The following is a 26,088-nucleotide window of genomic DNA, read 5'->3' on the forward strand; positions in this document are numbered from 1 at the left end:
GAACATTTTCTGCAAACAAAAATCCTATTTTTCCTCTTCATTGCATGCTAGGAACAAGCGAGTAAAGAGAACGTCCCGTAGTCCCATGACACACCTCATGATGATTCTGGCATGTAATTAAACAGAACTGGGGAACTACTGTAATTTGTGCTGTGGGACTGTAAAACTGGTCTGCAGACAGCACTGTAGTGGGAGGAATGCATTAGCTCTGATAGCTACCTGTGAGCTATGGGGCTCTTGACAACGCAAGTGGATGGCACTGCGTTACTGTTATTTATTAGCTGCACAGTACGGTACCAAAGTGAAATCTCCTTGTTTCCAAATGTTACCTTTCCCATTTTTATTCTACAGTTCCTTCCTACCACATGTGAAGCCGGGACACCAGTGCCATGCCATGCATGAGTGGCTGGATCTACCACTTTTTGACTCCCATTACTTCCAATACAGTACAAAATCTGCTCCCTATGTTATGCGCACAGTCTTCTGTACAAATCAGTAAATTCAAAGTATACCACAGCACTGCTGACACCACGCTTCCCATGCCAGTTTGGATAAAAGGACTCTGCAACAGACAGCAGAGCAAATGGACAGGGTTACACTTAAAAAAAAAAAAAAAAAAAAAAAAAAAAAGGTTTTCCTAAGTTTTCTTTCACCTGACTTAATTTATCTTTTTCAAACACTGCATTAAGAAAAATAACAAATCCTTTCTGTAATATACTAACCAGTTACAAAACATAGGACTTCACTTACTTAAGTGTTATCTTATGACTCTTCTACAGACTCAGCCAGAAGGCACAAGAATCGTTCCCAGGTTACTCATTTCTGTGACTAGTTATGTCTTCAGTCTTTTCCATTCACCTATTTAGCCCAGGTTTCTCCAGGCAGAAACCCTCACTTGACAAGTCTGTACACAGCCTTCCACCACTGAGGCCTTGATTTCAGTGGAGGTTTTTAAGGAATATTATGAAAGAGTAAATAATTCAATTGAGAATCACAGTTTGTTGTTTTAGAATTGCACAGCTTATCTTGCGCAGCAAGGTAGAACTAAAACGCATAAAAGCTTTGCAATTAAAGAAAAAAAATCATAGATTTTTTGCCAAGATCAGACCTACAAATGAGAGCAATGGGAAAGTTGCCATCTCTTTCAATGACATGCATGAGTTTTCCTCTGCCATATATAGATACCTTCTCCTTTGTTATCCGAGAAACAACACTAAAACGGAGCTGGAACTACTTATTTTTATCTCTGGAAGAGACTTGCAAATAGCACGATGATGATCAATAATTTGTCTGGATGTGGGGTGATGGTGTAGCAAAAAAACCGGAGTGGAACATTCAGAGACAAGTGTGAGAAAATGGATTCAGAAATAGTGACCTTAAAACAAGCCTTTTGTGATATCAAAGTCCTTCTGATAAAAAGATTGATATGTTGGGAGAAAAAAAGTACCAGAAATTTTGCAGAAAATAGCGACCTTATTGACATGACAGTCTCAGACCCAATTAAATTAATGGAAAGTATCTCCCTTCTATATCTACGTCAGAGCCTTCACTAAATTTACTCGCACCGTCTAGGTAGTTGCCTTTTGGCCACTGAAAGACCTTAGGGATACCATTTTAACATCACATGCATCAAATGTACAACTCACAGTTCTTAAGCAGCCTCCAAATTGAAAAAAATACAAGACTTTTCCCTTTAAAGGCAAATGCCTGAGTTGCCTAGACACATTATAAGCTTTTCAATTTCATCTGAAGCATCCAAAGCTTGAAATCATTTTCAAGTCAATATATCAGAATGCACTGACAAATCATATAATTCAGTACAGTAATTTTATTTAGATGATTTTATTTATTTTTTCACTATTGAAGTTAACACTGGGCAGATCACAACTGTAAGAAGGAGAAAATCCGTTCTGGACTCACAAAAGCAAGTAGCCTCGCCTAAGCATTCACACAAGCGTCTCACACGCTGAGACATATTTGAAGAAAAAGACAATTCAGTGCTCTCAGTGGCAATTTAGAAAGCCATAGACGCACCATTTTTTCCCCACCGTAGAGAACAAACACATATTGCTCTCCGATAAGGACAAAGATTTTAAATAGCAAGCTAAGTCTGTGAGACTTTTTATGGTCAAATAGGCTGGAAAGAGAGAGATTTTTGATAATGATCCAAATTACTTTTTTTTTTTTTTTTTTGATAAATAGGGAATAGTTATAATGGTATTCCGTCCTGCATCTATGTGCTAAGCCTGCACACTAGAAGCAATCACAGCTAGAAAGCTCTTTGGGCTCCACCTCAAGAGGAAACTCTGAACCATGCATGTGCTCAATAATTTATATATTATTCTCCCATCGATGCTGGAGATAATTAACTGGACCCTCATGATGTAGTTAAGCTCTTGCACAACTCGGCCTCCTGCTCAGTGAGAGACGAGGGGACACAACCTCACATCGTCCGTCTCCATCTCGGGGGGTAAGCCGTGCCCAGCGCTAGCGAGTGGCTCTAGCCCGCTCCGCACCTCGCACAGGGCTCTGTGCTGCCTCAGCTGCTTTCAGCGCATGAGCTAGTTAGCTCAGGTACACCTATACCACAGCCTCCCGCAGTCGCAGCAGCAAAAGCAGTGGAGACTTAGCTAAAAGCTGTAACGGGGACTGGAAGAAACAAAAATTATTAGCCAAATGGCAGGAAGAGAATTGGTTTTTTTGTTTTTGTTTTTTTTTTTTTTAATAGCTGGCATGGTACTAATGTGAAAGACAGAAAAGTACCCGTGTACTCTATCAACACAAGGAGACCACTGAGGAGAGCTAACCTGCAAATGACTGAAGCAACAGAGAAAGCAAGAGCAACCAAAAGCCTGGTTTCAAAACTTAAAAGTTTGAGGAGGTGAATGGGATGAACAACAGCAAAAATGATTAGAAAACAGCTCTATCTGATACTTACGGTATAGCTGACCATTACCGGCTCTTTAATAAAATCAAGAAATTGCACAAGTCACTCTCCTTCCCTCCATATTCACATGCACAAATTATAATTTGACTTTAATACGGAAGTTTCTTTCTACTGTCAAAAATAATCATGAAAGCATTACAGGAAACATTAAAAATAATAAGCAGATTTAAATGTAATTAACCAACCTTCTTGTAGTCCATTATGCTTCCTTTTCCTTGTGCCTTAAAGAGAAAGAGAGATTTTATGTAAGAAGTTACCTACTAAAAACTAGAGACAGAAAGAAAGAATGCCATTAAGAGAGCTATTATTTTAAACATAACTGATTTGCTTTAGAAATCTGATGGGAAAAAATCCAAAACACAACCAAAAGCGTTACCAGCCTGTACAACATAGTTCTGTTTCAGATGAGATCTCCAGACACCTAACATAAGATTTTTATTATGAGTTCTAGTTAAACAGTTTGTTCAATTCAAAATGTTTTGATTATAGGAAATCTTACTGTTTGCATTAATCTCCCCCATGAGATTTTGAATATAAACTATACCTCAGATCAGTAATAACAGGATTACGGAGTTAAGAAAAATCAAGACACCTCTTAAAGGAGAACTACTCCTTGTCTACAGTCATTCGCACACAGTTAAATGTCTAGAGCCAATCCTCTGCAAGAGGATGTCAAGACCACATCAGAGCTATTAGACCCAGATTAGACATGCTAATTACGCCTTGGGTTTACAATTGCATCTAAGTATACAGTGTCATCCTTTACTTAAGCAGTAACTGTATGCAACCTTTACCGCCTAACATATTAAGAAAGAAGCATGAATACTTCTAAAAGTTGTTCTTGCCCAGATGCAGAAAAGTACACAGTCCAAATTCCTCTGTTTTGCCACTAGGCTACGTAGAAAATAGCATGTTTATGTCTTTCTCAGCCAGTGGTAGTAAATGTCAGACCCCGAGCATTCCTGCTTAGCCAATTTGAAGCCCTTTCCTACGGCCAAATCCAGCTGTATCATTATCACCTTGTCCAAATGAAGCTGTTCCCTTTCTGGGCATGTAGGGGAAGGGGGGAAAAAAAAAAAAAGAAAAGAAAAGAAATCACCACTACTTCTTTCCCTCTAGCCTCCACAAGGGAACCTCAGTTCTTCCTGAATGCATCTTTGCATCTTCTGAAATGATGTAGGTGAGGACCACCATGTCCTCTGCAGGCACTTCAAGTGCCGTCCCAGGAAAGCATCTGAGAAGAGGAGGTGGCCAACTGCCATAAGCAGAAGAGCTGAGGCCTGCACCAAAGAGGAACGCTATGTGGTAAGCCTAGCTTTGAAGAGACGTTGCTGAGACTCCACAGATTTGGAATATAAATTACCTTTTGTAAGGGCGGTAGAATAAAATAGAGAAAAGAACTGAGGAGAAATTAAGCAAGCAGAACAGGAAGGAAAGCAGTAGATAACAAAATTGATTTTGTTGAAGGAGAAAGGAGACTGATCTGCAAAATCACTTCAAAACTCTCCTTAACTAAAAAAAAAAAAAAAAAAAAAAAAAAAAAGCTTTTCTGGAATGCCTATTAGGAAAACAGCCTGACAGCACTTGGGAGTAGCAAAACCACTGCCAATAATTACTTCCTTGTTTGTGTATTCTTATCTCTTGATTTGCCAACTTTTATTCATACTGGTTGGATCTTATGGCTGCTTTGAAATGTATTTAGTATTTATAGTGTGTATCAGAACATACCAGGAATATATTCTCTAACAGATGATTGCCTATATGCAGATTCACACTGCATGAGAGAATTGCCAACATGTTTGAGGAAGATGCTTTTTAGTCTTAGCAATACCTGAAAAGGTGCGCTCAGCATGCCTCCTCTTGCGTACAATGAACGTTACAAATGGCAAGAGTATTTCCTCTTGCTCTGTTCCCCTTAACCATTTGAATTGCAATTGCAAAACTGCAATTGCAGTTCTCCAAGCAACAGACTTAACTAATCCGTTTACTAAGCCTTCTTTACTACAATCAACCCCTTTGGTTTTTTTCTCTTTCTTATATCCTCACCATAGTTTGTTCTTTGACTTTTACTGACCCCGATTTCAGGCACATGGATTTTTTCCTTTTACATCAGACTTTTGTGTCTAGTTTAACTTCCTCAAAGGCATTAAGCCTGCCTTGCAAAAAGGTACACGCTCTTCTCCAACTTAGATAACTTCCCAGATCTTACTGCAGATGCCTCACTGCCTGGCTGGGGAGCTCAGCCTCAGAATGCCGGGTCTCTTAGCCCTCAAGGAAAACATCTGATTATCAGCATACGAGAGAGGTGAACGGCCAGCTCAGCTCAGCCTTCCTCCTCAGCCCCAAAGATTGCCATGTGCCAGTAATGAAGACGACCACTACTGTGACATTCTTCAGTAATAAGTGAGGTAGCGTGAAACCGACTCACCTTGCCAGGAAGAAGGCTCCATGAATCCCCCAGGAAATTACTCAAAATGCATCAGATAAGCAGGCCACAAGCGGACGGCCTAAGACAATCCTTTTGGAGCCGTTTTTCAGGACTGATATTTTCCAGGATTGAGTCCTCTTTCTCAAACGAGGGGGTCCCTCTTACATGCGTTCTTAAAACCTACGCTTCAGAAATGCTTGGTAAAGCATTTGATAAACGCTTTTCCTCTAGCCCTGCTTCTTCTGAGAAGTCTCACAACTATACGACAAAAGGCACGTGGATTACCCTGGCCTAGATGAGAACAGTTCTAGTTTCCAACTTCCTTTATTTTATTTCAAACGCTGAAGACTAAGTTGGATTCTAGACCTATTCTTGCAGGATTCTGCTTAGTTTCTTCACTCAGACTTTGATCCCTTGTGCCTCATTGCTTAGATGTCAGATGCCTGTCGAAGCTGGGGAATTTTGGCTCTTCTCTAGTGAGAGGTATCCGTAAGTGGCTAAATTCTTCTGTCTTCTGACCTCTATAATCTTCCTTCCTGCAATCCTGGATTATCTGCGAGGTTTTAAGAATATAAGGCTTTGCAAAAGCTCAGCGAGACTGCATTCCACATCTATTTCAACTCTATCTCAAGAACAGCATTCAGCATTTCCTTGCCTGTCTACTACAGTGTTTCCTAGGAACCGTTTAGGAGCTCTTTTTATTTATTTCAGGAACCTACCCCAGCCCGTATTCCTTTTAAAAAAGACACTTGGCCAAATGCTCACTTTAGTTTTAAAAGCACAAGGTGGGGGGAAGGTTAGTGGTGAACTCATTGAGGAGAACATGAGAGACTCAGGCTTTTGTGGCTGATACTTTGTATATATTTATGTGTACACACACACACAAAAACATATCTATCTCTGTATCTTTTTTCCCCCTGTGATAAGGCTGTCTTCTGTACACAACTAAAGTTCCTCTCAAGGCAATCTCTGAATTTCATCCAAATCAGAAGCTAGTCTTTCGGAGCTTTTCTTTTTAAAACACATATATTCAGCGTTGATGTGACTTCCTATGCCTGGATAGCCGATGTGCTTTGCTCTTTCCAAACGAAGAGACAAGGAGCCTTTCTGAAAGGCCTTTATCTCAGCGGGAGAAAGGTGCATACACAGTTGCCTCCGTTCAAAGGCTGCCTTGGGAACAGCGACAGTACCAGGACCTCTGACATGAGAGCTCTGGTGAAACAATCACACAAACACTGGGCACTCCACAACAGTTCAGGCATCCCTGACGGTGTCTCTGGAGACTGCCCGTAAAATATGCAGGACAGGCACCAAGTTCCAGCCACATACTTTCTGACCAGTATACCACGGCAAAGGCTGCTGGGGCAACGGGGCTCTCCACCTTTTGCTTTCTTGAACTCCAAGACCTTCCTCCAAGAGGAGCAAGCTGCCATGAGGAAATGCTGCCTTTAACCCACTGTGTGAATGTTCATGTGGGCAAAAACTCAAAGCAGAAGCCAAATTACTTAGCAGTAACTAGAGGTTCATAATGCGATTTCCACATGTCTAGTCATAACTCAGCTACCAAGAAAATTCCAGCTGACAGAAACCGAGTGTATGCTGCATGCTTTATCTATTTATACCATATGAATAACATTGCAGAAGAGGGCAGCTTACGAGCGTGCTCTTACGAGTACTGTCAACATGAGGAAGTCTCTGGCTTGAGTGCTTGGACTATTTTGTAGGCCACATAGTGAATGTGACCGCAGACAGTATCTCAAAGAGCCTGTAGTTACTGAAAGGTAACTTTCTTTTCTAAATCAACACAAGCCAAGAAAAGCTTTTTGACTACGCGTTCCACTTTGTATTTACCGACAGTAGTGGTCAGTAGATACTTTTGCACAGTGCACGCAACTATTTTTTTTTTTTTCTTTCAGTGAGAACTGCTTCACTGTTTCTGTAATGCCCATTTTTGGCATAAGAATCAGGAGGCAGACAGGCGGCACTCCTGGAATTCTGCAGCCTCCTCTAGATTCCGCAGATGGGAAATTGTTTCAAAGCTTTTATAAACTGTGCTGTAGTAATACTATTATTATTCCCCAACGGCAATCATCCAAATCTATTTACATTCAACTCGCATATCAGCCTTGTACTGAGACTGCAGAATTCCAAAATTCCTAGTCATATATTAAATTACCAGTCCCTAATTTCAAAATGACAGAAGTTCAGTTTGGTTTGATAGATTTTTTTTTCCCCCCTCCTCTGCATCACTGTGAGGTTAAGGATGTTGCATGCATTTCCCACAACCTTCGCTCCAGAAGGAACTACGCCTCCATTCTGCAGTATGTGAATGCAGCCTGCAACGTGGCAGTCAGAAATGCAGAAGGCATCAGAAACCCTCCTTCCCTACCCTTTGCCCTCCAGCTCTGCATTCAAACTAGAAAGGAAAGGAGCAGCTCTGGAATGAATATGCTTGCACAGAAGTAACTTTCTATTGAAGGCTGCAGTCTTTCTGCTGGAGAGTCTGTATAAAAATTGCAGGAATTTCCAAAGGGCACTCATCACAGCTTTTAGGCGGGCAAAACACCTCCAACTGAAGCAGAAACTCCACAAGACAGAGTAGCATTTTGGGGTGATTTTTCTCTTTTCTCCCCCTGCTCTCTTGTACAGTTATCTATCTGAATTCCAGCAACACCCAGGGCACTACTCCTGACTCTGAACCCCACTGTGCTATGTAAAACAGAGATTTATATTACACAATTTTTATATTTTATTTATATTTTACATTACACAAATTTTTACCCCTTTTCTCATTTAGGAGAGAGAGGGAAAGACAGCTGAATTCAAAGAACTGAGAACAAGGACACTGGCCAGCTAGATCTCACAAAACTTTCTGTAGCGGCCAGGAAGTCATGATCCCCAGTTCTTTTCCCCTTGCCCAAAATTACCGCTCCCCGATCAAAGTTGGCAAAAGAAAACGCGTCTCTCGTTCAACCGCTGCGGTGCAAAGACCTTTGGTTTAAGCTGTCAGTGAAAGCAGTTTTAAGCTAATATATGGGACTTTGCATGAGTACTGAGGAACAGGCATATGTTCTGTGCCAATGAATCCGCTTGTTACCTCTTCCATTGCCACACTGAAGTTTGACAGAGCTCATTTGTCTGTGCCTGGCATTTCCCCTCTCTTGAAAGCATGAAAGAGAAATGTGTAAACGCTGCAGAGCACAGGTAGTCTCTCTAGACTGTCCTGTCCCAGTTGTGAGCTTCCGAGTTCTTTGTAGACTGAAAGTATAGACAGGAAGCGAGATTCAAATGGCAAAACTAGGAAATTGTAAAAAATGTTTTAATTTACCTCTCTAATCTGTTTAATCCACGCCTCTCTTCCAAGGAATTCCTGATGCAGGACTGCAGGAGCAGAATTTAAACTGAAGACCACACTGTCACTAGGATTTTCTTTAACAAATGGCTGAAGGTCTGAATGTAGCTGAAAGAAAAGAATATCTTTCTTCATATACTAGAAAAAGCCCATACGTATCCATCCATCCACCGATTCAAGGTCCACACCCTGACACTCTACCTAACTGCCACTTTCTGCAATGACAGTTGTATATTGGTTGCACTACAATTTTGAGGGAGGGAGGGAAGAAAGGGGAAGCACTGCAGTGGCCCAAAGTTGTGGTGAAGAGAAGCACATAGCCAATCTGCAAAGAACAGGTAAAGGACAGCTGGCAGAGACGGGTAAGAGATGGGACAGCCAGGTAAGCAATTGCTGAGTGGAAGGAAGTGAACAGAATTATAAAGGAAAGAACGATCCACTCTTTGACTGGGAGATGACCCATTTTAAAGCTGTGAATGGTAATGCATTCTACTTTACAGTACCTGAGGAAGTTGATGACACAAGATTCTCCTTCTGACAAAGCAAATGTTTTATACCTAGTAGCTTTCTATGAAAATCATGTAATCTTTTATACACAGTAACATTAGTCAACCATGAATGGATAAATATTAAAGTATACACAAAGTGTTAAGGCTATAGGCTGCACTAGAAACTGTTTATTGGCATAGCTGTACCTAGTATAGCATACAGTAGTACTCCTATGCCAGTAAATCTGTGCTTTATAAAACCACCTCCTTGTCCTAGAGGAACAAGAAACTATCTAAACCAACCCAGCTGACGTGGATGGGGAGGTCTCAGGATACGTCTAAACTAACAAGCACTGCAATCCAACAGGAGTGGATCTGTAGGACAAACCAGACTACTGGGGACCCTATATCCACATGGTTATGTGTTTTCCTTTGGACTAGCTCTCTCTGCGGACTGAATGACTTCTAATGGCTGGAGAATATCTTCAAAGTTCAGTCTCTGGGAAAGAAATCTAGCTCTGAGACACTCTATAATGAGAACTAAGTGCAGTAAGTGGGGCACTCCTGATCCGACTTGAAACGCTAATATAGATGCACCTCTGTGCAGGGTCAGTGGCCTCCCAGAGAGGGCAAGCAGGGATCTCAAACCTGCACAGCCCTTTTGCAGCAGCTGCCTTGCTTCAGTGTGAGGGAGCCCAGGGGCCTCTGGGGGAAATCCTACTGCTGCAGTAGGCTAGGATGCTACTGCCCTTATCTGATTTCCTCCCTCCTTATCCCTCAGCTCCCTGCTCTGGAAGCTGTCTCCACAGCAGATCTGTCAGCAGGGAACATATGCCAGGACTTCAGCCACTGCAGCTCATGCCTCAACCTCATCTGCTGCTGCAGCAGACAGCTGGGCCTCTCGGTACCAACCTCTGCGCGAGACATCCAACACCTGCTTCTTCCTGCAACTCCTGCTACTGGGATAGCGGCTTCAGGAAGAAAATAGAGCAGAGAAGGTAAAGTTTTAAGCTGCTACAGGAAGATGCACCAGCAGGCCTTTAACAGAGCCCTGAATGAAGTAAACTATGCTGCTCAAAGCGTGATTTTGCCAGTTCATGAACGCTCCTCGTACCAGCAGTTTCTGCTAACATTGTCATATCAGGCAGTGGACAAATCTCTTAACTCAAGTGACCTGCTGGAAAAACGCTATGGCACAGCAGTAGCACAGGACAGAGCTTAGGAGCCAACACATCAGAGAAGTTCTTACAAGTCTTTCCGTTTTTAAGATCCTAGAAAAAAAGAAAAGGCATACCTTGTGACTCATAGACATGTGCTTTCCGTACTGAAATGCCATGTCCTGAATCTCTGCGTTATGCTTTGCTAATTCCATTGCAGCCTGGCAGCTCTTTGCCAGCAGGGCACTGTGGGAGAGGAAAACCTGTTCTTTCCAAGTTGCTATTCCAATATCATCTGTAAGACAGTTCTCCTGAAAATGAAACAAAGGCTAAAATGAAAACAGCAAAACTGCAGCTGTATCAGATAGCGGAAGTTAACAGTGCTGCCCAGGAAAATGCAATACACGGCAGGTAACAAAACTCTGGGTGCCAAGGCCAGATGAAGGGCATGCTTCAAGGGTGGGTGCAGAAAAACATTCCCCTAAGAGTGCTAGCAGCACAAATAACATTTTAGTTTTCTGCTCAAAAAAATCCACAAAAATATATGGAGCTCTTAACAGATTTCACACAGACCCTTTTCTTAATGCCTGTATCATTATTAACATGCCAGTTGTATTCCTACTGAGGTTTTTAGAGAGGGAAAAAAATAAAGCAGAGTACATCAGCACTTAAGATCCTTATCAGTAAAAAAAAAAAAAACAAAAAAACCCTAATCCTAAACAAATAGGGGATGACATTGCCGGGTTACTACAACTTCTGCTTTGCAGTAAAGAAAAAAATTAAAATCACAAAAGGATTTAAAAATGCTTATGGAACTGTACTGGGAAAACGGAGGGCAGTAATGGAAGACTGGTACCTCTTTCACTTCATTGTTAAGGACCAGGAAAGACTGAAAGTGTTTAAAATAAAACTATGCTTTAGAAAGATCAAGTATTAAGTTTCCCAGAGGGCTGACAAGAGATCTCAGTGATGCTTCTAGTGAACTTTTTCACCTTGACTGTAGGGTCAAAGATGCTCAATACTTCTCAAAATCCTTTGGTATACAAAACATTAGTTTGAATCACTTTGAACAAAGCTGAAATGTGTTTTAATTAACAGGAAGCTAACCCCTTTCCCCAACCCCAAATTCAACTGCAGCTCCTTCAGCTCACATGGTGTCAGTCTTCAAGGCTAGACATGACTTGTAATCTTTTCTCACACACACACAACTGTCATGCCTTTAGGTACTCTCTAAAGAGAAGAAACAAAAATGGAAAAGGCTACAAAATTTCTTTTGTTTAGAAAAAAAAAATCAGTAATGAGAAGCTGCAGAGAAATTTCAGGCACGTAAATGATAAAAATAGTTTGTAATTTCTCAGCTCATTCAAATCTATAGCATGTATTAAGCCAAAATGGTGTTCTTTAAAGGAGTAATATTAAAAAAAAAAAAAAACATACACAATTAGCCTTTTCCCCTCAAAGTTATGTCAATTAAATTGCTTAGAAATGAGTAAGAACTAATTCTGTATGACCCTGTAGTTTTCTGGCAAGGTATTATCTATCATGAAATTGGTAACAAATGAAATAGAATCCATCCGTTCAGCTCTAGTCTTCCTCCCTTATGGATATCACCCCGAAGTGCTGCGTTACAAGGGAGAAGATAATGCGAGACTAATGGAAAAAGTAGGAGAATTCTGCAGTGCCAAGTAATACAATGTTGTATCAAAATTCCTTTGCTTTCAGACATACTATTAACTTATATAAGGAAAGGAAGAACAGAAAAACCACATGTTTGCTATTATGCATGTGATAACTTACAAAGTCAAGCCTGAACTTCCTTATGTTTCATTTTACTGGAGTATTTTTGTTTTAATATCTTAACTCAGCCCAGAGCACGTGCAAATTCCCATGACTGGCAAAATGTCAAAATGAGCATTTAATTCGAGTAGTTTCCTACGCATCAAGTCGTTTTTCACTCAGATATAGATCAATTTATTTTAAAATTAAAATCAGGAGCTCTTGGAAGACGAAACATAATCTTTTCCTTAACAACCAATCTGCTCAGAGAAAAGATGGTATTTACTAAAATTTGCTGGATGATACACTGAAAATTGGCAGTAATTTATATAATTATTCTTCTTAAGCAAGTTTAAATTTAATCACATGATTAAAAGCAATGGCATGACAAGTTATCGTCCACTATTTAAACCCAGTAATTGACGATGCACTCAGGTCAATTACAAAAAACCCAGGTTTGCTTAAACTGTATGGTTTGCTGGACTTTTAGAGATCCCCCTTCACATTAAAAGAATCTTTTTTTTAATAATTTGAAAAAGTACATCATTTTATGAAAAAAGACTTAACATCCACAGGACTTTTTTTTTTTTTTTTTTTTTTTACGAGCTGTTTGAAGAAAGATTCACTAGTTTTCTATAGAAAGAGAGTAACAAGCATCAATATCACATGAAGATCATATAAGATCTTGAAGCATCTAAACCAGACTTCAAAAAGAGAAAGACATTTGAGAGACATACTCAAAGGTACAGTATTGAATTCTTATAAACACAGGTACTGCAAAACTGTGTGTTACAGTAAGAAGGAAGTTCTAAGAAGGAATTATCCCCATACAGGTCTGCATTAGCATATGAGCTTGCAAGCCAAAAATATAGCTGATTCTAACCACAGAAAGTCTTCTGACCACATACCTCAAAAGCTTCCGCTAGTTAAAAAGACAGAGACAACCCTTCTTCAGGGAAATTTTCCAACAACCCAAATGCCATTTTTTCCCCCCAAGTGCAACTCCCACATTATATAACTGCCCATCAGCTACGCTATGCTTTTTACAGCAAAGATCTAAAAACTATTTTAAAACGTCAAGGGAAAAATGAAACTAGCTCTAGATTGCACATCTGAAGTCATGCCCATGCATGTTATTTTTATGAGAAGCTTCACTTTTTTTTTTGCAAATGTTTTTTGGTCAGCAGTGGGTATTTCAAAGGATAAACACGAAAGTAGATATCAGTTGGCCCAGAAGACTCATAGTGGCCTTTCACAGAAAAGCCTTTGAAAGTTAGATCCCCAAATCCGTTTCAAACTATGCTGACAGTGCTTAGACGTTTGATTAACTAATGCCTATGGAGTGGTTTAATTAAGAAGTCCTGTTCCCAAGAAACAGGTCCAGATCACAACTCTGATGTTGTTTGCGTAGGAGAAGCTGGATGAACAGAATTGAACCTCTCTCTCTTCACCCCGAGAGAAGCCCATCCCGGATGCAGTTTGGGGAACGCTGGCATGGAAGCACAGGGAGGCCAGCACTGGAAGACATCAGCATCCAGCTCAGCCAATCACCATTTCCTATGCAAGTTATGTTCAACTAAAACCGTCCTCGAGAGTCTAATAACATGTTAGCTTTCCATGTGTTAACGTTCTGACAATTCATTTACTTTAATGACTAGAAAACTTCAAGCAGTAAATTGTGTTGCTGCTTTCCAATTCAACAAGAATCAGTGTTCTAAAAATGAGTTTTTCAAGGCAGTAATTGCAAATGGAAAACTAAGAACAGGTGCTCTCATTTTACTAACGTCAAGTTCAGTAACTGTTTTGTGAGAAAAAAATTGGCTAGTTGAGATTTTTCTGTTAAGCTATTTCTGCAGTTTAAATTTGGTCTGCAACAGTCATCCCAGGCAATAGGAAACGGAAAGAACTTTTAGAAGATGAAATCACGGGGCAAAATATACATTCATAACCATCAAGAAGGGTAGCTCTTATTAGTCACATTAACAAGGATGCCCATTACAAGAGTGGCACGTAATTTAATTTGCCGCACTAGAGAAGACGCTTATATGCACAGTTCGACTACAAAGGTATTCAGTAAAACAGGTGTTATAAAGTTTTTTGGTTTTTTTGAAGTGCACAAAATCATCTGCAAAACTAGGAAAGAGAAGAGGTCAGAGGGCTTTTCAATGTAAAACTTCAGATATAGTTTGGAAGGGAGACTTTATTCTAATTCAATATCATGGCAGCTCTTTCTTAGCCATCTGCTCTTGTAAAAAATGATCAAACTCTCTGCACTACTTATGTACCAAACTTTAGTTTGATTCTCAACAGACAAATAATCCACAGAAACGCACTAAAATATTCTGAAACAGTTCTAGCTTTTTAAAGTTTTCAATTAGATAGCTCAACAACTTCTATTCTACATGCAGAACAAACAGTAAAATTACGGATCTCTCTTAACAGTAGCAAGACAGTTACCTTGCAAAGCATCTTGCACTTGCTGGATGGAAGCCTTAAACAGATGCTTCTCTGCTTGCTGAACATGACAGGGCATGCTTTATTGGTCTATTAACACATGCCTTCGGTGCTTTTGCAGGAACAAGGGTGACTGCAAACGGTCAATAAAGCCTGCCCTTGAGTACCTAATAAGTTTATCATGACATTGTAAATAACAGCATGTGATTTTAAAAAATGCTTGACAAATTATATTCATTTTAAGTATCTCTCAACATCTGTTACTTTAAAGTACGTCTGGCAAAAAGTTTAGTACTTTAAGAACAAAAGCAGTAAGCAAATAACATTGGCCCTCTTTCTAGCTATGTTTTTTCTTCCTCTGACACATTTACTCATTCCTTTCACAGATGTTTTTTACTCAAATTCAACATTTCATTAATCCCTTTTGTCTTGCAACAAAAAACATTTGTTAAGAATAGTGCGAGCACTACTCTGCTGCCCTGCTGTAAGGTGGTTTAGTTTACTCAAAATGCATCTAATTTACCTCCTAAGGTAAAATTTGAAAGCAGATCTGTTATTTATCACATAGCAGTTGAGTTGATGGATGCACATACTATTTCTTAACATTTTTATTCCTCAAAGCAGGACTGGTGACCAAACATCAAAGAAGAACTGGTGCAACTCACTGCATGTAGTCTGTGCTTTGCCGGGAAACAGACTTGTTTTCATTCTAGAAATTATATTGGCCTAAACTATCTTTCAGTTCACCATTTGGTGCAACGAGCGCTTGCCACTAATATGTTTCTTTTGCATGGTTGCTCGCTCTACGTACTAACTCAGCCAAATTTCCAAATAATCCTATCAAAAACTTCAAAAATAGCCAACAGCTCTTCTGACCATGAGTCGAAGATGCTTAAAATTGTATTCAGTCTTACTTAACAGTCCCATTCTGATACTAAAAATGAAACTTGAGTAATGCACGTTTAGCATCAGCTGGATATGCTGGAGGTGGGGGGGGGGGGAAAACCAAAAAAAATCAGTGCAACTTTGCATGAAAACCCATAATTTGTTAAGATTACCAGAATGCTCTGCCAGGTAAAACTCAAGAGCCAACACACCTAAGTTCTGCTCCCGATTCTGCTCCTTGACCATGGACTTCCCTACATATCTCTTCCACATTCTGTTAATGGACGGGAATTTTAAAGCATTCTTCATTAATACGTGTTAAATGCCCATGGGTACTAAGACAGTATGTTTCTATAAGTACAAAAGTGTTCTGCTAGTTAGTAAACATTTTAGAAGCCTTCAGTCTCCAAAAAGCAGAAACTGGAGACTCAACACCGTTTTTCAGTGAAAACTGGATACCACGATCATGACTGAAGGCCGTATTAGACAACTTCCGTCTTCACATTCCCAAAAGGCATAATCTTTTATTTCCAAATTAGACCTAGGTTTAGGAAAGACAGAAGGGAACTGGGAAGAATGTCCTTTGCTCACACAATCACGGGCTCTGACAGAGGGGTTTGAGCACACAAAGCAGCAAAAACTTATCGTATCACTCCTTCTGCTCCAGTTTACAGTCCAGAATATTAGCTTAAGCCACAGATGAAATGACTTAAACAACAGCTATTTGCTACTTTGAACACTATTAAGAACCTTACCTTCAGGCTGTCTTTCCTACCAAAGCCTATACTTAGCAGTTTGGAATATGATTTCAAATAATGATAAAAAGTTAAATATTATCTTTATTTTCCCTGTTTCACATGGATATAATGACTCACTACTCAAACAAGACAAAGAATTACCAAACAGAAAGTACTAAAATGGGATGGCTATAAGACTGTATGTAGCTTTACAGAGGGGGAAAAAAAATTGTTAATGAGAGCTGTCAGATAATTATATCCACTATATGTCTTCAGGAATAAATAAGGCCAGTCTTGTCAGGGCAAATACCACTTTTAATTTTCCTACAGGGTCATCTAAAAGCAGCAAACTGAAAAAAATTCTTTGGGTAAACATGAACTTTGGGTCTCAGAGGAGAAAGGTGAATTTTGCTGAGTTATTTTTGTCTAAAGTAAAAGACAAAATCATCTAGGTAGACAATTAGCAAAGCTGAAAGCAACTCAGTGCTAAATAAGAAAATAGTCTATTTTATGGCACTGAGTACTTTATAAGATCTGTGTTAAAGGCATATTTAACTAATGAAATACAATTTTCCTGGGGGGGGAAAAAAAAAAAAAGAGATATACATCTGCTTTTCTAAATTTAAGAGGGTCTCAGCAATGAAAATGCCCTTACGTCTCTGTGTCCTACTGTTGCAAGTAAAAAGAAAGTTTGACATTGGGACTTAGCTGCAGACTAGATTAAAGCATTTGTTTCAAGTCTAAGAAATTTAGTTCAAAATTTTGGTTTGGTCAACTTGCAATTAGGCGTGGAAGGAAGATGCACAAAGGACACAAATAGCATAGACTAATAACTGACTTAGTCCATTTGGCAATCCTTACTAAAGGGATGTTCAGGACATGTACAGATGCAAAATGGGACACTGCCTCAGCAGAATAGCGTAAGGAAAGCAGCAGGGATATGTTTAAATTTCTCAAAGGACAAGATCAGAAGAATTGGACAAGATCAAAAGATCCTAGACTCGTTTGTTCCAGGTCTCATCAGAAGCCAAATACAACCCGTTATAAAAACTAAACTTCAGATACTGTCACGTAGTTTTCAGTATCTATTATGCCATCATACTAACTGTGTTGAAATAACTGGGTTCCTTTTAGGAAGGGTCTTACTATACTTTCAGCTCTTGTTAGACAGAAAAGATCACCGACTATTATGAAATAAAATAAATCTTTTGTATTTGCAATTGGGCCAGGGTAGGGTAAACACTGTGCAGCTGTGCTTAGTGTATCTCCCACTTCCGCTGCTACCCACACATTCAGTGCAGCAGAACAATTTTGTAGCTGCTCTAAGACGATATAATTGTTCCTTGCCAGGGCCGTCAGCTCAGCACACGGCCAAACGAAGAAAAAGACGACCGAGACCTTCTGCAATGGCAGGCACCCAAAAGAGTCCGCAACGTTTCTCATTTATACAGGGGCCGTGGTTAACAGAGGATTACAGAGTCACGGTGAGGCAGTCTCATTGCTAAGACAAACTAGCAGAGCTTTACTTCCACACACAAAAAACAGCTGCTGTTTGGAATATAACATATCTGAGATGTGCTTGTTTTCAGAAACCTGCCTGGCTACAGAAAATACAATAGTAAAAAGTTCTTTGCAAAAATGTAAAAAACCGCCATTTACTTTAACAGATAACCCTGCGCACGGCACTAGCGTGCAACCCCGAGGGCTGAAGTGCTGTTTATTCACGGAGTAAAGCCAGCAGGTGCAGAAGCGCTGCAAATCCCCAGCACGGCAGTGCTCCCACACTTGCATCAGAAGGACCTTCCCGGCAGGCGCCGAGCTACGGCTCCGACCGCGACGTCTTCTCCATGCAGCTGTGCTGACCGAGGAGCACACTTGCCAGCGGCTTTTCCCAGGCAAGCCATTACCGCTCTCCCGCTGGAGCTTAGCACTTCCGCAGAGCGAGGAGCTCAGCTATCGACGTGATCACTCCCTGACTACTTTCAATCAAAATTTTGGATTTTTTTTTTTTGCACACATTAAGATACAAGCATAGCCAATGAAACACAGATCTTCATTTCGCTTTAACATCCTGCCCAAGCAAACTCAACTGGAGAAGCATCTCCAAAAGCCTCCTCAAAAGTCCCATTAGAGACAAAAATACTTAATTCTAGTCTGATCGATGCGGAGACGAACGCAGTACCGCACTGCTGCCCCTTCTGAACAAAACCGCCCTTTCAACCATGAAAAGGTGTGATGCCCAGAAGAAGGAGGAACCTGATCCAAGTTTGAGCTGAAACATTTTGTAAGTATCTTTGGGCAGTTACAGCTTAGAAAGGAGACATTTCACATGTAGATAATTAATGATGCTGACAACATTATAATAAATTGCTTTAACGGACCCTTGACTAGGAACCTCTAGAAGCGTTCAGAAAGCCCTTAGCAAAAATACGTTTAGCGCCCTTAGTAATGACACATTATATTATTAAGCACTCACAGAAACAAAACAGTGCCTCTTTGAGCATTTCTAGAGACTGCCCGAGCTCACAGGTGTGCAAGATGTTACCGCTGAGACTCACTAGGACTGCAGTTAACGCTCTTCCTCCCTCTCCCTTTGCCTTTCAAACAAATGAGGAAGTCATTATGTATATTGCAATCACACATTAACTTAAATAACTGAAATTCTTACCTCAGACAATTTTGAGTTTTCATAGTATATACCTTGCACTAAGTCACCAATAGCACTCGATATGAGTTCCACAACCTGTAAAAGAAAAAACAAAGAAAAAAAGAAAAGAACCTTACATGTTTAATTACCACCAAATCTACCAACAAAGCTACTGCCAGTTTTGCAGGGAGCATAGGTGGTTCGCTGACTTTCGTTGTGGAAGGCGAACTGTCAAAGGCTGCAGGAGTCACGGGGATATTCTCTAGCACTAGCGGATCTGTCTCCCTGCTAGAGCCTCCACTAAAGTATTGCTTCTTTCTATCAAAGTTTTAAGTTAATATAAATGAAAAACAAGATTTTTTTTTTTTTTTTTTTTATTAAAGTGTGAACTTTGGAGTGTATTCCCAGAAGGATATTCACAGAGCTAATAAATCCCACTCCATGAATATGAGACAGCAGCTCTTCTGGGTTTTCTGTTTTGTTTTGTTTTTTTCCTGCCAAGTAAATACTTCACAATACCTCTCACTGGGAGCTGTTAACGTTCTAATCTTTGCGGCTAATATGGAAAAGTCAAAATCCATAGAAAGGCAACCTTTCAAATGTGATCATTTGGTATTCGCGTGTTCTGGGAATGCACTGTGGATGTATTTAGCGCATGGCCTGAGGCTCAGCTGTACCACATACACTGGAAGTCTGCAACACGGGAATGTTTAAATCAGATTTATCAATCTGTATTATCTTCAGGGTTCAGACTTTTTATTTTATTCAAGTGAAGCCTGAAAAGCTGAACTTGATCCAGAATGTAAAACAAGCATTCCATGGTCTCCCTGGAACTACTGCACAATTTAGAGCCACGCACATGAACCGCCTTAATTGGAACAAAATACTCAGATCTATTGTGAAATTAAATGCAGCCATTTCAAATAAGCACTCCTTAAGGCTACCCCTTCAGTTGCTCAGAAAGTTTTAATTTCTTGAATGTTTAATTTCCTATGCATATGATTCTATATCTGATTCCCCTTTTTGCTTCCTAAAAATTCAGCCTAGTTCTTATTGAATTAAAAGATTTAGTTTCACTTTTCATCATTCTTGTAGCTGAAGACCAAAGTGAAATGATAAAACCCCTAACAGAAAGATATCTTAACATTTTAAGCATATTTTATTTGATAATAAAAACACATTTGTATGCTAGTTTTAAGTGCTGGCAGAAAGTTTTTTTTTTTTTTTAAATACTGGTTCATATACATATTCATATACACAGAACAAGCACTAACTTTAGAAATGGTGCTGATTAAAAGTCATGTTTTTTCTTGCAATGCATATGGGTTAATTTGCAAGACCTATAAAAACAGCCTAAAAAAAATCATGTTGCCCTTTAGGAAACTAGATACCTAAGAAATATTGTAGCAACATGAGCTGCAGAGGAACTGAAAGGACAATGATCCTACAGTGTTACCAGATGTGTTGAGTTATTTAAGTGGGGAACAGAGAAAATGAGGGGCTTTTTTTTTTTTTTTTTTTTTTCTTCTTCTTCAAACGGTGTCAGATAAGCCCTATTCCCAAATCCAGGAGGATTGAGTATCGCCAATAGGTCTATGAAAGTCTGTAACTAAACGCCCAGGATCAGATTGTATTACAGTTTATACAAGCAACATCCCAAGATTCTTCTGATGGCGAGGACACATAATACAGATCAATCACTCACTAAAAAATGTTATGGTTTGTGAAATGGTCTGAGCTCAGAGACCTACACTGGTAATACGAAGAGGAATTTACAAAGACACTGAGTCCTACTCTAAATGTCAAAGTGATAGTATGAACTTTTAACAATGCATCTGGCTGTGGATAACTAGACCTTTTCCTCTCTTTCCTGAAACTCTAGACCGAGCAGGACCCTGTTTTGGGGTTTCTTTTTTTCTTCTCTCCTCTCTCTTCTTAGTGCAACTCTACTCTCAAAGGCAATTTTAACTGACTTGAAACAATCTCAGTGAAAATATTTGTGAAAAGTCATACCTCTTCTTCTTACAGTTCACAATACATCTTAGGAGAATTACACATACTCCTTAGAAGCCGCACATTAAATACCATTAGGCCTTTAGCTATATATTGAGCACTGTATGTTAGTAAGAATTTAATGTTAATATTACCTCTCTTCTTTCCAAAGTTCTTAAAGCTCTCCTTTTTAAATTATTTTCCTAAGGCAAAGTGCAAGGCTATACAGATCACTACAAGGAATGAAATTTCAGTTTCAGGAGCACAGTGGGACGTTTGCAAGAGGCCCCGTTACTTCGTTAACCCTTAATTGGATCTGTGAAAAGCATCTGCAGCATACCATCAGTGGCCTGGGGTTCTGGATGCTAGGGAAAGCCATGAAAAATGAAGAAATCAGTTATTTTTCCTCTGTGTCCCAAACTGACTCTGAGACGAAGAAAAAGCATTACAGATTCAGTAGCATTCATGCAGTCACTGATGTGCTAACTAGTTCTTATGCAGTACTTTCCATCAGTAAACCTGTCCGCAATCCACATCCAGTGTAAAATTTATTTCTTCCTGTTTTGTATAGGAAGAAAATAGAGACAGGGGACTGGTTTCCCCAAGACCACGCAGCATGCCAATAAAGGAGCAGGAACAGCGTCCAAGCCTCCTCTGTTCTCTTCAACGCCTTCTGCCTCACCATGGCCCTGCTCTGCTCACTGACATTTCTGAGACGCGAGTTTGAAAAGTAGGAAAGACAGATAAAAATCATATGCGCCAAACTGATTCTCTTTTCTTCTCATTTGAAGGAGGAGTTTTGTTTTAAACAAGTTCAAGTTCCCAGTAAAGGGAACTAAGAACAGCCAGAATCAGTTGGTGCTGCAGAACAGCAGCATCTCTAAAGAGACCAAAGGCCGCCTCTTTGCAATATCACCTCGCTCCATTCTTTTCCGCTCCTCAACACATTTTTTGAGAACCCTGGTCCCCCCTTGGGTACTAGGGATGAGCAGGAGTAACTTCCCATTGAAAGAAAACAAATTTCCGTTCTGTATTTCATTCTTCACTCCGTATCAGGATCTTCCAAAGCATTGTGGATCCCGGAAAGGTCAGCAGACCTAGCAGCATCTTAGGGGCTCCTACTCCTTGCAGGTGACAAGGAAAAGTGCACATAATTTCATGCTCTTTAAACACATGTTCTGCTAGCTTTTTCCCTTCCTCCTCTTTTTTTTTTTTTTTTTCCTTCCACTTATTACTTCAATGCATTTCGTATAGATGTGATCTCTTCTGTTTTTAAAAGGTCAACACAAAGGCCACAAATTTAGCACGAATAATGGGAAAAATAAATGGATCATTAAGGCTAGAATATCTCCTACCATCTAGACAGACTTAGTGTATAACACGATGTACAACTCTGGATACAAGCGTGCGATGCTTGATTCCATAGAAAGATAGGGCTCACTCTCCGACCTCTTTGATTTATGCATATGTGGAAATAATCTGTAAGTTCATGCACGTTTCAATGCTAGATTCTTTCAGCACTTGTCCCTCATAAAATTGGGAAGAGCTCTGCAGGGTTGACGATTAGAAGTCTGGCAAAAGTTGCTTCTCCCTTTTTGGTATACTAACTTCTTTGTCAAAAATGCACAGCTTTAGCCCTTCACCCTTCAAGGTTCTTTAAATTAGTTTGGGTCATGTTTCTCAAAGTTAAAATTTCCAAATATTGATTGAAAAAATAAAATAGAAGTGGTAGTAACTTTCTCAGTGATTCAGAAAATCACTCAGGATGTTGAAACAAGCACACATTGAATTGAATTTCCTCCTTCCCTTTCCTGAACTCAGACTAACCCTTTCACTCAAGGCCAATCTCTAAGATATTTCAGGATTCAGAGGTCTCAAAAAAAATTCCGTATACAAAATGAAACAGAATACGACAAGTGTTCATTGTTACCAGTGCAGCAGTCCACTTCTTGCTTTCAGATGATTGTCCTGGGAAATCTAGCTCTGCCTGCAAAAAATAGCTGTGTATTTTACTAAAAGTGAAAATTTTTAACTAGAAAGACTGAATGGAATTCACGGACTGTACGATAGGTAGGAGCAGGACATTTTCTTCCAAGTTAGAAGATATGATGCCTGTTACTTCAAGAATAGTAAAAAATTGACTCTGGAGCTCTTTCATCCTTCCTAAGAATCACAAACCTCAGGGTACTGGAAAAAAGGGAGACATTACTACCATCAGTTTAGCAACTCAAGCACTTTGTCTTTGAAATATTTTTATATATACTTGTCTTTGAAAAATGTATATTTTTTTAAGTTCACTGGAACATAACTCCAAATACATTTTTCCTGTTTTTCCTTTTTTTTTTTTTTTTTTAAATCCAGCAACTGAATTGGCATTGATTACACAGACTGCCTACTTAGGACTACCAATACAGTATCTCTATTGGATGTTGTCAAGCGGAATGGTAGGGAAAGGACGGAGCGTTTGTGGGGATACAGGAAACAGCAATAGGAAGAACGAGGCCATAGATATATCTAATTCCTCATCCTTCATGATTTGTATTTGATAAACTTCCTCGGCTTTGCCAAATTCCTTTCAGGAAGGATCACAAATAATCCCCTTTCATAGTTTCTCTCTTTTTTCTCTCTTTGGGGTGCTGGTCTTCAAACAACATTCTTTCCTCGGACATCTCTGGCGGCAGACTACCCCTTGCTGCTAACGCGTAGGCTTGAAAACGTAGCAAGACTTCCACATACAAGCGAAAAAGAAAATTACATGGTCAGGAAACATTAAATACACAAATAAAAGTGGGTTCAACTTATATTTGACTCTTTTCTCCTCCGCCCAAAACTGTTAACTTTTAGAAACATTTCGACACTGGAAAATTTCATAAAAGCTCTTAAGAGCAAATATTCTCCTGTATCTATGACCCAAAACCACTGCACAACTAGGAAGCTAAAGACAAAATTCATTAAGCAGATGAAATTGGATTTTGATTTTCCAATACCATCCAAAGAAAGTGAGCAAAAACACTAAAGAGTGCCAAGAACACTGGAATTAAATTTCTTTTCTGGTATTCTCCTGAAACCTAATTAGTCACACAGGTGAAGAAATACACCAGCCTACTAAAAAACCATTTTTTAAAAACATTATGTTGATTGCGTCCTATTGGATTTACTATTTTAAATTATCCAGATCTTTGCTATTTTTTTTAAAGCTGTCCCTCTCATGTTGAAACACACAAAAAGACAAGTGATTTGCTTTCTAGCAAGTTTTTAATGCTCTTGGAAAATAAATTTATGGTTTTCTTCACTCTGTTAACGATGAACACAGTAAAATACAAGGTGCAATGCAAACACATCACCCAAATCCATGATTTGATTAAAAAACTCTTTCCAGCTGTAAGAAACATTGAAAATAATCATTAGAAGTCAATTGGAATATTCTTAATATTTTCAAATATCTTAAGGTCAGTCTACCTTAGGGATTTTTACCCTTTTATGCTGACGCCATATTATCCACAGAAGGGGTTTTCACTACCAGAAAGACCTTCATTGCATAATTCAGCCATTTTTCTTAATGATAAGCAACAGAAGAAACAGTTTTCTCTTGTCTACCGCCACATGGTTCCATACACAGTGCATTAATATCTTTGCAGACCTAATACAACAGATCCTTGCACTGAAGCACTCAACTAACTGTTGATGAATGACTCCGGTTGGAGAAGCATACCATTTCTTCAGCTTGACCCTTTGGGAAAGGGTTAACTATTTCATTGCTCATCTGAGATGCAAAAGAGCAAACAAAAAAGGTTTCGTAACTATGGGGCTCTGCAGCTACAAGACTCTCTCCATCACTAAACAATGCAAGAGAGCATCGCAAAAACACTATTTCCATCCATGCTGGTGTAGACAACCATTAAACTCCATGTTCACAAATAAATTGTAGATTAAACTGACTAAAAAATCCCTGATGAGCCCTGGGTTGACAGAAATGATATGTATATGTGTTATTAGCTATTTTGCATAGACTATGTCTGAACAAACGTGGATTAGAAGCAATGTCATTTAGCATCTGACAGATGGAATCAACTAAAGCAAGCTGCAGATGTTTGCTCAACTAGCAAACCAACAGCCCACTCTAATGTACCACGGGTAGCAGCGGTCGGACTCCAGACTCGAACCAACACGCTGCTGAATCTCAAACTGCGAATAGTCAACGCCAGTTCTAGTCAATCCAAAGATTCAGTCTCCTTGAGAGCCAACAGGATGCCAAATACCTCACTGCTCTGTTTAAAATACAATTAGCTCAGCTACAAAATCAGATCATTTATCTTTTTATGCACCATACTATATTATCACATTGAAGTCATTCCAGGTGTAAAGAGACTTTCATTAAAATTTGACCCTGGGAAGTTTAGTTTTAAAGATTAGCTTTACTGCAGTGCAAAAAGAGAATATGATACATAATCTATCACACTGTTTACAAGACACATGTATTTTAACCTTTCCTAGTAGTACCAGCAGATGTTTTAGGAGGACCACAGCTGACTTTGCATAAACACATCTGCAGCACTAGTAATACTAAGGTTTTTCTCTTTGAAATAATAAAATCAGTGTCTCAAAGCGGTTGCCAAATATTCTCTCAGGGAAGGATAAATTTTAGCGTAGGCACTGGAAACAGATTTCCCTTCTATGAATAGCTAAGTTCTTGGGAGACAAAAAAAGGCCACTGAGACAAATTTTAGATTCTTATCAGTGTTGCTAACAGTTTTGAATTGCAACTGAGTCATCACAAAAATCAAATTGCACTTTTAAAAACCGTATTCTCTGCTAAAGTTGTACTCCAGGTGGAGAGCTGACTAATCACACTCACCTCAAGTTCTACTGCCAAGTTATCGTGTGTGTTGCCAAACAAGCAAGGAAGTCCCCACCTGGGACCAAAATCCCATAGACCTGAGTGTTGTAGCGAGTCCCTGCTCAAAAAAGGCTGTTTTGAGATCATACGACAAGGCTTCCTTACAAACAGATCTGATTGCTTTTTACTCTGTTTTTCACTCTCAATGTCAATCTTTTATTCTATTTAAGCAAGTCTTTAAACAAAGCCAAGGAAACAGAACTTGTGATCTTACGCTGCTTGAGCTATCAGAAAAAATGAAGTTGACATGCAGACAATTTCTCACTGAGGATGTTACCTTCAGCAACTTTATGAAAATCCATTTTGATTTCATAATTTGTGTATGAGC

The 26,088-nt window shown here is 39.4% G+C and overlaps 1 protein-coding gene across 4 annotated transcripts in view; it reads right to left on the reverse strand.

Annotated features, from left to right (window-relative positions):
• The window catches only part of PDSS2 (decaprenyl diphosphate synthase subunit 2), a 124,453-nt gene that overhangs the window by 9,183 nt on the left and 89,182 nt on the right, over nucleotides 1-26,088 (reverse strand). For 3 of the 4 annotated variants that reach the window (XM_068937956.1, XM_068937958.1, XM_068937959.1), the window contains exons 4-7: nucleotides 18,893-18,967; nucleotides 10,510-10,683; nucleotides 8,704-8,835; nucleotides 3,133-3,168 (exon numbers count right to left, since the gene is read on the reverse strand). In XM_068937956.1, the coding sequence (XP_068794057.1) occupies nucleotides 3,133-3,168; nucleotides 8,704-8,835; nucleotides 10,510-10,683; nucleotides 18,893-18,967 (417 nt within the window). The remainder of the gene's footprint in view (nucleotides 1-3,132; nucleotides 3,169-8,703; nucleotides 8,836-10,509; nucleotides 10,684-18,892; nucleotides 18,968-26,088) is intronic. The other variant, XM_068937957.1, reaches the window with a different exon arrangement.

The sequence above is a fragment of the Struthio camelus genome, chromosome 3, assembly GCF_040807025.1.
Source record: "Struthio camelus isolate bStrCam1 chromosome 3, bStrCam1.hap1, whole genome shotgun sequence".
Classification (NCBI taxonomy): Eukaryota; Metazoa; Chordata; class Aves; order Struthioniformes; family Struthionidae; genus Struthio; species Struthio camelus.